General features: G+C 52.9%; 2 protein-coding genes across 2 annotated transcripts; one reads left to right on the forward strand and one right to left on the reverse strand.

Annotated features, from left to right (window-relative positions):
• Nucleotides 1–7,422: 7,422 nt before the first annotated feature.
• On the forward strand, nucleotides 7,423–9,155 carry P152DRAFT_478616 (uncharacterized protein; the record flags this gene model as incomplete). Its single annotated transcript, XM_033681666.1, has 6 exons — nucleotides 7,423–7,742; nucleotides 8,087–8,376; nucleotides 8,493–8,570; nucleotides 8,620–8,759; nucleotides 8,809–8,960; nucleotides 9,002–9,155. Exons 1-6 carry the CDS (start codon nucleotides 7,558–7,560, stop codon nucleotides 9,153–9,155), a joined length of 999 nt encoding a protein of 332 aa, XP_033537643.1. The 5' UTR covers nucleotides 7,423–7,557.
• A 119-nt stretch (nucleotides 9,156–9,274) lies between these two features.
• On the reverse strand, nucleotides 9,275–10,934 carry P152DRAFT_408534 (uncharacterized protein). The gene is made up of 3 exons (XM_033676924.1): nucleotides 10,747–10,934; nucleotides 10,048–10,622; nucleotides 9,275–9,939 (listed from the first exon to the last, which is right to left on the reverse strand). Exons 1-3 carry the CDS (start codon nucleotides 10,793–10,795, stop codon nucleotides 9,661–9,663), a joined length of 903 nt encoding a protein of 300 aa, XP_033537644.1. The 5' UTR covers nucleotides 10,796–10,934; the 3' UTR covers nucleotides 9,275–9,660.
• Nucleotides 10,935–11,867: the final 933 nt, after the last annotated feature.

Consider the following 11,867-nt stretch of genomic DNA (forward strand, 5'->3'; position numbering starts at 1 on the left):
CTTAACTAGGCGCCTGATAATCTCTTCGCCTGGCCAGTAGGTATCGAGAGATCGTTCCTTCCTAAGAAGCTTGAGTTTATGCTCGAAGAAGATAGTGATGTCGTGGTCTATAATCGACGGTGATATATCATGGAGTATAAAATCTCGGTGTTCTACATCCGGTATCTGGCCAAATTTATACTTGATTGATACCTCGGGGCGGCTTGTTAGAAAGATCCGCAGTCGAATCGTCTTTAATGCTCGAGCTTCAGCCAATAGGCTAATAATGATCCGGATATTATCATCATTATCGCACTCATCGAGGGCATCAACGATAAGAACGTACGAGGATTGGCAACCATTTTCGCGTAGCTTTAACAGCGGATGTAGGATAAGTTGCTGCCACTGGTCGCGGAGAGACTGGCTCGTAATATCGCGGCGCTTTTCAATAGCCTGCAGCGGCTGTGTCAGTTTAGCCCTATCACTATCGCGATGAATACCTTACACATTCCGCCCCCAGAGCACTGGCAGATGAGCTGGGATTCGCATCCTCTCCAGGCTCGCAGATGGCTATAAGTACATGGACATTCCTTCTACATCCGCTGCGCTTGCTATGCTCGGGTCATTTGAAGGCCCTAAACAGACGGTTTGCCGAGGACCGCAAAGGCTACTGCGATTTCAATCCCATCTCCATGATGGCCTCCAACGGAAGCGAGCCAAGCGACCCCGATTGCGTTCTCATCGACCACGACGACGTCAGTAACTACAACCCGGAGCAGATACTGCCGGAGCCCCCTGAAATTATTCGGCACATTCGCATGTGGTTGCAACCAACTGCATACGACCTCGATAATGGTGAATACCGCAAGCATCAATCAACGTACTTACCCGGTACTGGGGTCTGGCTTACCTCCACCGACACGTACCAAGGGTGGCTGCACGGTGAAGAGAATGGGATGTTATGGATTAGAGGGATTCCTGGATCGGGCAAATCTGTAATGGCGTCGAAGTTGATCGATGACCTATCACAATCCCAACCAGGAGTCCCGGTGCTGTACTTTTTCTTCCGTCAGATCATTGATGCTAACCATGAGCCTGTCGCGTTGCTAAGGGATTGGCTAGATCAGGTGATTCGTTACAGCCCTCCTCTGCAGAAGCGGTTGAAGACGCACATATTGGGCCCGTGGTCCAGCCGGCCAGTTGGCGAGATATCAATGGACGATCTCTGGGGAGATCTGCGCATCGCCCTTTCCGGATTGCCAGGCAGAGTCTATTGCATCGCGGATGCCCTAGATGAAATGGATCAAGGTAATGACAGGTTTCTCGAGGCATTAGCGGCTCTCGGTAGCTGGAAACCAGACAAAGTCAAGGTTCTGATCACAAGTCGTCCAATCCCAAGTCTCGGGACCCCTTTGCTGAAGGCCAAGCCGCTTCAGATTCGGCTTGATGAGGATATGGTTAATATTGACATATCCAAGTATGTTCGGCATGTCCTAGCAGCTTCGCCGATCACTCCTAGTGATCAGAAGCTAATCCAAGACGCTGTCCCTGGACGAGCGAGCGGGCTCTTTCTCTATGCAAAGTTTGCAATGGATGTATGTCTTGAACCTGGAGCAAACATTAAAGAAGCGTTGAGGAAACTCCCTGCGGGCCTGAACGCTCTCTACACAGACCTTCTGCGCGAACACGCTCGTAGATCGGGTGTTCCTGATGACACCCAGCTGCTCATTCTTCAGTGGGTTACTCATGCTACTCGTCCGCTGCGACTTCTCGAAGTCGCCGAGATGATCAACGTCACCTATAAGTCAAAGGTTGAGCGAGACCTCAAGGCTACTAAGAACCTTGTCAGACTTGCGTGTGGCCCCCTCTTGGAAATTCTACCGGATGAGACCGTTAGCGTGGTTCATCATTCTTTCACAGAATACCTCAAGGGCTCCACTAGGCCGAATGGGCCCTCTGGATACCCCATTCTCGACCATGGCACGACACATGGGCGTTTTGCCCTTGCTTGCCTGGCATATTTGCAATCTGGTTGTCTTGACGAGGACAACATAGGTTGGAACTTTCGTCGTGAGGCGTCTCCGCTGTGGCTGAAATATCCCTTTCTCAAATACGCAGCTACCAACTGGTACACTCATGTTGCAAGATCTGCTGCTGCCGAGTATCAACAAGCCGACGTCAACAGAGCCCTCGACAGACTCTTCGAAAACCGCCAACGACTGAACGCGTGGCTCAATATCGGCTTGCCATTTGATGAGCGCGTACTTCACAACTGCCCCGGAATGCGATCAGCTCCATTGCACATTGCTGCTTACACTGGGCTTACGCGATACGTCAAACATCTCCTCGATTTTGGATCTGTTGACGTTGACGCCGAAGATGAAAACGGCAGGACTCCGCTGTGGTGGGCAGCTAGTCGCGGCAATGCAGAAATTATCCGCCTCCTACTGAACGCTGGATCTAACCCCGACAAGGATGACAGTGAATTCGGACTGAAGCCCCTGCACAAGGCTGCAAACCAGAATCACTTCCAGGCCGTCAAACTCCTGTTAAATGCTGGAGTGCACCCCCTGACTGAAAAAACGAAAGAGGATTCAGGGAATTTTTGTGGCAATGCCCCGAGAACGGTTGGCCATACGCCACTCATGGTAGGTTGCTGCCCAGGTTTTAATACCTGAAATGATGCCTTCGGGTTGCTCTTTATCTAACTCCGTTTATGTAGTACGCATGCCATGCTGGCCATCTTGAGACTGTTGAGGTCTTCCTGTCCTTCGTCAAAGACTTTGACACCGTACATCGTGCTTTGGCTTGGGCAGTTCGGGCATCCCGCTCTGAACTTGTAGAATTGATTCTCCGACATCCTGGTGTCAATGTCAATGCGAAAATTCGCGGGGACACGCCGCTGTTCCTAGCGTGTTGCGTCGGCGATGCTCAGTCCATCGCGCTCCTCATTAATGCAGGAGCGGACCCTAATATCCACTGCGCCCAAAGCGGAGACGAATTTGCGGGGTTTCAGCTCAGTGTTCCTTCTTCCCGGAGACGCGACCATTCTCGTGGTTTCACGGCCTTACACAGCTTGTGTAGCGGGCAGGAGAGTGGCAGCTCGCGAGGTTGGGACCTTGACGAGTTGCAGAGCGCCATTCGCCTTGTCGTGAGAGCTGGTGCCGATATCAACCAACGAGACACTTATGGGGACACACCGCTGTATAATACATTAAGAAGTCCCGTTCTTGTCCGCCTTCTTCTTGATGAGGGAGCGGATGCAAATGTCGAAGCCGAGGATGGGTCTGTCCCTCTTCATCATGTAACCTCGACGGATTCAATGTGTCTCCTAATCGAGCACGGCCGAGCCGACATCAACAAGCGCCAGGCAGACGGCCGAACGCCGCTTCTTTGCATGCTCCGTACAGCAGGCACGGATGCGATCTCCAAGTTCTTGGAATACAACCCAGACTACAATGTCGTTGATAAGGATGGAAACGGAGTACTGCATACGCATCTACTTGGAGGGTACGCTGCTGCGTCTACCATGAAGGCGTTGCTCAAAGTGGGTGCGGATCCCAACCTAAAGAACCGGTTCGGCCAGACCCCGATGCATGTCCTTGTTCAACGCTACGACGATATGCACGAGAAGATCGACGTTTTGCTGGAGGCGGGCGCTGACATAAACGCAAAGGACAGATTTGGCGCTTCAGCACTGCATTTCGTCCTCCCTCGTACTTCTACATATAAACCTGGAAAGGAGCCGCATAGTGATATCAAGCTACTTTTGGGCAAAGGCGCATCGCCAGTTGTGCGCGACTTCAAAGGCCGTACTCTCCTCCATGAAGCGATGAAGAATCTGGAGAACCCCCATTCAAATATCAATTATAAGCTAGATACCAGACGATTTGAATTTCTGCTCAGCTTGGGCCTCGATCCTCAAACCGTCGATTACCGCGGAAACAATCTACTTCACGAGCTCGCACGGCTACGGGCTAACAACAATAGCTATGTTGGTACAGCACTCGTTCCCGTCTGGAAACAGTTCATCGCGCTGGGAATCAAAGCAGACCAGTGCAACGACTATGGACGGACGCCATTGCATATTCTATGTATCCAACGGCCAGACCATGCCAGCTCAAAGCTTGGAGAGGTCAGTGTGATGGACTTCATGACTTCTTTGACTGAAAATATCAATATGGCCGATAGGGATGGCATTACGGCCTTGCATTTGGCAGTCACAGTGTCTGAGAGCCTTACCAAGAAGCTTCTCGCTGCTGGCGCTAATCCGGAAGCCCGGACATTGGAAGGGTTGACCCCACTGCATCTTGCTGCTCGTGCAAGACAAAGCAATATCGTAGGGATGCTACTTGATGCTCTTCACCAGAGGGATCGCGGAACAGATCCTATGACAGAGCTCTGGTCAAGACGCAGTGGCACATCGGCATCGCGAGGTACGCCTGGGCAATTGGACTATGCCCCTAACGGCATTGATGCAGAAGATGGACATGGATGGACGCCACTCTGTTACGCGTGTCGGTCTGGGAGGCCAGAGACCGTTGCCTTGCTACTTCAGGCCAGCGCCCACGTCAAAGATGAGCATGTCTTTGAGGCTTGTGCCGGTTTTGAGGACGAGCAAGCGCTCTGGACGAAACTCGCTCACGAGGCTGACAAAGAGGTCAATATCGATGCAGGCGGCCTCAAACTTAACGATATAACTCGCCCAGTTGTCCGTAAACATCCGAGTCAAGACCCCTGTGACTTAGATTCAAACAACGAGACGACGAGGTTGGAAGAGATCCTCGACATGCTTGGGAATAGAGGTGCTAACATTTCCCGCCTAATACGCGGAGCGATGCCGATGCGTTGGCAAGAGGGCAATATTAGCCCTCTTGGAGCTCCTGCGGCTCATCATCAAGACAATACCGTTTCACGTCTTACGAACGTCCGCGGTGAAAGCCCTACATACGATACAACAGCCAGCACTATGGCGTTGTTTGCTGAGCATGCTAACAAAGATCAGCAGAGTGCCGCCCCCAATGTCTTGCGCGAATTTATGCCTATCGAAAAGGGAAGCAGTAACCAAGCGATCTTTTACTCGGTCCTGAAGCGGCGAGAGTACACTCTGGTCGAGGAGCTATTCCGGCTAGGAGTCGACTTTCTTGCTGTGGACGGCCATATAGTGGTCCCCACTGTGTTCAACGGCGTGGATGTCGAGCTTTATTGCTCCGTGAAAATTAGCAACCTTGGCCTCCTTGTTCGACACGGATTCGCCTTTCTGGTCGAAAGGATAGGCAGTCTCGAAGCCGAAGCAAAGCTCAACGAAAGTTCATCGCATGTGGCAGGAAGCGAGTCTCCCCATGGTCTGGGATGCTACACGGAGAATGATCTCCAGGGTTCCAAGTCTGGTAACGCCCGACCAGCTCCATTGTTGCTCGAAGCCGTCCGCCGTACTTTGCCTAATATGGATGTCGTTCGCTTGCTCGTAGAGAAGTTCGGCGTTAACATCAACGAACTCTTTTACGTCGAGAAGTATGCCGACAACGACTATAAATCGGTGCCATCTGATAGTGCGCTGCATTCTCTCGCAAAAGGCTGCGCTTGGTGGCATGTCGCGTTGGCACTTCCGTACCTCGTCGATAAAAAAGCGAATCTCGAGATCCGCAACTGCGAGGGGCAAACTCCCTTGCACATCGCCCTTAGTGGACAGTATGGCCACCACGAGCCGTTCTACATGGAAGCGGTACGTGTCCTTGTTGCTGCTGGTGGGGATGTCAATGCTGTGGATCGAGATGGACGAAGCTGCCTTGCCTATGCGGGTGGTGACATGGACATGACTTGTCTGCTTCTGTCTCACGGAGCTAAGCAGACCGCTGATGCCTTGTTAACGGCAGTCCACAACATGCAGATCAAGGTGGTCGAGAGCTTGCTATGCGCTGGCGCCAACCCCAATTTACGGCTCGAACACAATCTTAAGCCTTCCAAACGGAGGACTTATGGAAGCTTTGAGGGGTCGAACGTTGGCCGCAAAATGGACAGGCATGAGTGGTACGCTGTGTATTATGCTGCCAAAAATTACAAACCCTCGGGCAATTGCTCTACAGAAGTGGAGAAAGAGAAAAAACAAAATGTTGTTCGTCTCGTTGAGACGCTTCTGGCGCATGGAGCGGATCCATTTGCGGAATTCAGGATGTCCCCGAGGCGGGGGTTTATGCCTACCGGCATACTTGAAGAACCTGAAGGCAAAACCAAAAATCCACAGGCCTCATCAACTATCGCACAAGCTGCGGAGCAGAGTCTTAAGCCTGTCCTCAAAAGCTACGAGGAATGCACGGTCCTGCACCAGCTTCTGATAACTGGTGGCCTTGTGCGTCCCTTCCTTACTCTCCCTGGTCTGAATCCGAATTGCCTAGACCCTCACGGTAGGACCGTCCTACATGCGGCATGCCAGAGCATGCTCGGTCCCGACGTGCCCATTGATGTCATTGACGAGGACGAGTGGGATGGTACACAAATGACATGCCCGTCACTACTGAGCCATTTGCTTTCTCTCGGCGCAGATCCAATAGCCCGCGACATTTTCGGGCGGAACGCTTTGCACCACATGGTCGAGCTACGCAGAGCCCCCCATCCCAGGCCCAACCCAGCCGTTGCTACCTCGTTGGAGGAGCTGGCAAGGAGTCATCCTATGTTAATCAACCAGCGTGACACTTCCGGACGGACACCACTCTACATAGCACTCGTACACGCCGTCACCGTCTCTGATCCAGTACCGGCGCAGATATTGCTTGCCGCTGGCGCAGACCCGTTTTTGGCTGACTACAACAATAACACATTGCTTCACGTTACGGCACGGCGCTACTGCCCTAGATTGATGGCTCTGCTTAAAGAGCTGCTGTCGCGTGGCCTGGACGTGCATGCTCGCAATAACCATGGTGAGACGCCACTATTTTCCTTCTACAAGGCCCCTGACCATTACCACGCCCATCCTGGGAATGGGGCCGAGATTCTCACGGCCCTAGAGTCCTCAGGGGCAGACTTCAGTGTCCGGGATAACAGAGGACGAGGCCTGCTGCATGTTGCTGCTAGCGGGCGGTATGCCTCAAAGTTCAAGGAGTTGCTTGCAAGGGGACTGGACCCTATGCTCGAGAATGACAATCATCAGACCGCTCTGGATGTCGCAGCTGCATGTAATAACAGAGACGTGTTGGAGCTTTTCGAGCATAAGTTCAAATCGGAGCAAGTCCCCTTGTCCGAAGGGCGGCGAGAAGGGGAAATGGAGAACAAAGAATAGCGCCATCATCAACCGGTGGTTCAACACGAATCAATGGATGCCACTGATAGGATATGAGCAATTGCTATTATGCGACCCTTCGTGGTCTTCTGTAATTTTGCGAAGGACGATATCTGCTTTTGAAATTTTGCTTTTCCTATGCACTTATCCATTCCTTCATCCATCCAGTCATCCATTCATCTCTCAGTGGTTCCAACCCCCTAAGTGTTTCACTTGACTTCAGAGTCTTTTCCATGGCCAGTTTCATTCTTAGTCCTCGGTCACCTTGATATTGCAGACCCTCATAGAAATCGAGCAGCTTCATGGCGGGATTCTTTCGCGCCAACGTCGCAGCGTCAACCCCACCAACATTTTCCGCTTCTGCACTCTTCGCCTTCAACGTCGAAAGCCAGTCGGCGTACGGAACAACCTTGATCGGCTCCGGAGATGGAGCCGGATCTTCGAGCGTCTTCTGTATGGGAAGGAGAAGGGACGACCAAGGCACAGGGTTCGGATGCAGAATCTGGAAAACGGACACGCCCGACTCTGCTTTTTCTTCGTCACCGGGCTTCGAATTCAACCCCAGCTCGATGACCACGTCGGCCAGCTGATCAATCGGCACCCAATTGATTTCCTCTCTAGCCGCGGGAACATCGCCCAATGTCTCGGGGACTGCAAAATATATTGATATCCACCGATAGTCCTCCTCTCAACCATCTGAAATGACTCGATTTGCCCTAAATCATGTCATCAACGAAGCCCGCAACTCGTATAAAATTATCAAATCCCTCTCCCCTTAGCCTCCCAAGCCAAAATAGTCGGGTCCTCCACATTGTGAGTTGAATCCACAAGCTCCACATCGACCGCCATCCCCATCGCGACTAGTTATCCCAAGCGCTGCGATCAAACAACCCCCGAGGAAGAGACCGTCATCCTGTATTTCCACAGCGAGGCGTTGATCTACTCCTTCTCGTCGATCGCAGAGTCGCCGTATATCTTCCAACTACTTGAGGAGATCGAAGAGCCGGAAAAGCGATGTATGCTCTTCGAATGGATGGACACGACGCTCTGGGACGCGCGGACGGAGCCGTTCGATGCGAAACTAAAGATATTCAAGTCAGTGGCGCGGTTGTGCTTGAAGGGTTACTTGCGTTCCACCACTAGGACATAGGATAGTATGGACCGTACTGTCACGCATGTGACCGGCGACGGCAGAAATTCTCAGATACGCGCGCTTAAAGTACCGATGTTATGATAGAACTTCACCCAAAAAAGGTTGTCCTCAGTGGCTTCTCAAGCCCTTCGCCAACCGTCAAGATTTCTGACCTGGGCTGGAGTAAGTCTCAATCCGTCCTTGTTTACATTTCCAAAGCTTACTCGTCTAGTCATGTCGATGAATTCTCCCGATGGGTCCCGAAAGTCCTATTACCAATGGATCCAAGGGCCGTCTCTTCGCGCACCCGACGTGTGGCGAGGAGCGGAGGACTACTCCACCGTCATGGACGTGTGGTCCATCGGCGTTCGTGTACGTTTCCCCTTCGACTTGTAGGACCTGACTCTCACCAAGTATCCAGCTTGCGGATTGGATGGGCGACAAAGCTCACTTTGGGCCCCGTGGATGCATAATCGAGACTGACGAGCCGATCGAAACTACCCAAGCTGTGTGGGCCATTGTGAAGCTTCATAAGACCCTAAACCAGCCCCTTTCTGAGTCGCTGAAGGACAAGTTTGACATGGCCTGGGGCATCGCTGAACACGTCCTTGAAGAGAATATGTTCTTAAAGCGAGTCTTCGGGAGCAGATGGAACAGCTGCAGATGCCGTCCGGGAATATCGGCTTCCTAGAGACATTGCTCACAGTGAATCCGGATAGACGACCGTCGCCGGCCGAAGCACTGGATTTGCCGTTCGTCAAGGAATAGGGCACAGATTGCTGGAATAGCAGCGAACTTGATGATTTACGAAGAATAGAAGAGTATACCCGTCTCTCCACTTATGAAATGAATAACAATAGACGCTGGAATGGTGGATAAGGCGTTAAAGGTAGATGAGGACAGCGAACTGGGAACGTCCGACAATTAGAACTCAACTCAGTGTATAAGTACGGAACTTTTATATGACTTGCTTCCGAACTCAACTCAATGTATAAGTACTGAACTTTCATTTGATTTGCCTCTGAATGCTTTCATAAGGCTCGGGCTCAAATCGACCTTGGAGCTATATTAGCTCACCCGAAACGCGGTTTTACCTGGCCCGTTTTATGCCAATTCCACTCCGTGCGAACCAATCGTGTCTATCATTGCGCCTAACGCCATGAATGCATCTGTTGATACTGCGCGATTTCTCCATGCGCAGGCTAACGTGATCCGATTTCTCACGCTTTAACGGCGTTCATCATTCCCTTGCCATCAACCCATTTTCCACCCCTCACCTCCCCCCCGCCGCAAACTGCTGCCTCAACATCATCAACTGCGCCTTCTCCGCCGGCGGCATCGCTTCGATCTGCGCCGGCGACAGCGACATCACCTGCCGAATCAAATCGTCCCGCCCGCCTAGCGCTGGCGCCGGTGCCTGCTGCGGTGGCGGAGCCTGCATTCCGTATTGTGGGGGCGGGGTCGGGGCCGCGCCCATTATGGGGTTGGACATCGGCGGGTATTGTACTTGATACTGCTGCTGTTGTTGGTGTTGTGGGGGAGGGGGGTATCCCTGCATGGGGGCCGGCATGGGGGCCTGCATATTCGGTTGCGGCGTCGGCAGCGGCTGCGCGAGCACGGCGGCGGCCTGCTGCTGCTGCTGTTGCGGGGCGCCGGCGACGTTGATGTGTTCGAGGACGGAGGCGAGGACGTCCTGCTCGACGAGGCCGAGGAGGAGGAGGGATTGGAACACCGCGTAGGAGAGCTGCGGGGCGGCTTTGAGGAGCTCGGTGGCCTTGGATGGGTCGGAGGCCACGAGGCCTTTCATCTGCGAGAGGATATCGAGGAGTTGGGCGGGGGGGAGGGTTTTGAGGGTAGTGGAGATGACGTCGATGGCGAGGAGGTTGGGGGGGACATCGGCGCCGGGCGGGAGGGGGGGGAGGGAGGGGACGCCGGACATCTGCTGGAGGAGGGACGGATCGGGGTGGGTGGTGAGAGGAGGCGGCGCGGTGTAGTTGGACGGGACGGAGTGGGACTCGTGGGCGGCGCCGTCGTTGGAGTAGTCGACGCGGAGCTTGCGGCCCATCATCTCGTAGTCGTTGAGGTTGCGGACGGCGGAGGCGGCGGCATCAGCATCGATGAATTCCGCGAAGCCGAAGCCTTTGGGCTTGCCGGTTTCTTTGTCGTAGACGAGGCGGAAGTTGAGGACTTGGCCGACGCGGGAGAGGGTGTCGATGATGGTTTCTTCGGTGACGCCTGGGGATTGTGAGTGGATGCGATAGGAAGGGAAGTGTTGGGGGGAGGGAGAAGGTAGAAGGTAAGATGTTTGTGAGAATTCACTCCTTGCAGTATGTTTGCGGAAGGGGGAAGTGAAACTCACCGTAGGGGATATTCCCAATGAACACCACACGACCAGCTTTCGACGCCATCTTCGTACGTGCTTGTTCGGTCAATCCCTTCAAAATTCTGACGTCCAACCAAAGGAGATTCTAAAATTAAAGGTGGAAGAGCAATGGCCAATGTTGAGCGAGCGGAGCGGCGAGGGGATCAGTCCATTGTTGAATGCTCGGCGGGTGTCGATCAAAGTTGAAGTTGAAGCAATGAATTCATCACCATTTGTTGATGCCTGACGATTGCAATTTTCGCCTTAGGAATTGAGATGACAAGGGTAATGCGAATATGGACCAATCACCGTTGGTTAAAGTTGCTTGCCTGACGATTGAATGATGCCTGAGGAACTCACACAGACACAACATAAACACAAGACATCAATTGATCGATCAGGGACCGAGAATTCCATCGCTGGGGTGACTGAACTGGGTACGCAGTATTGAGGTTGATATTGATATGCTAGATAATAGAGAACATCCATCCTTCCTATCCACACAACTGTGTATAGCAGCACCTATTATTGAAACGATCTCGCCAAACTTTTCCCAATACCAGACAATAAGCATCGCAGTATCGATTCTTCAATACGTTAAAGATGTCACATCGAATACCGAGCGACATTGTAATAGATATACAGCCATATAGCAGAGCCAACAGAATCCCTACACACAAAAACAATGCAGAGATCCATTCTGTCGCACAACAATATACCTACATATCCACCGAACCCTAAATAATATCCTGCAATCGTCCGTCTGCAATATCCAAAACACTTCTTAGGTAACCCTCTTACCCCTTCCCCTCCTCCCTCCTTCCCCCCCCACCCCACCCACTCCCATACCCCGGCGCAAACCCCCGATACCCCCCCTGCCCATACGGACTCTGCACCACCATCTGGTACCCCGGCGGCGGCGGTGGATATGGCCCCGCGCCCGAAAGCACGATCTGGTATGGTTGCGGGTAGGAGTGCTGCTGATGGAAGGGGGGCTGGTGCGGGTCGAAGGGGGGGAGGAGCGAAGGGTGGGGTTGCGGTGGGTGAGAATGAGGGGGGTGAGAATGAGGCGGAGGTGGGAGGGACGATGGGGGGAGAGAGGTGGGGTAGGTGGAGGC

Source organism: Eremomyces bilateralis (genome assembly GCF_010015585.1).
Source record: "Eremomyces bilateralis CBS 781.70 unplaced genomic scaffold P152scaffold_2, whole genome shotgun sequence".
Lineage (NCBI taxonomy): Eukaryota > Fungi > Ascomycota > Dothideomycetes > Eremomycetales > Eremomycetaceae > Eremomyces > Eremomyces bilateralis.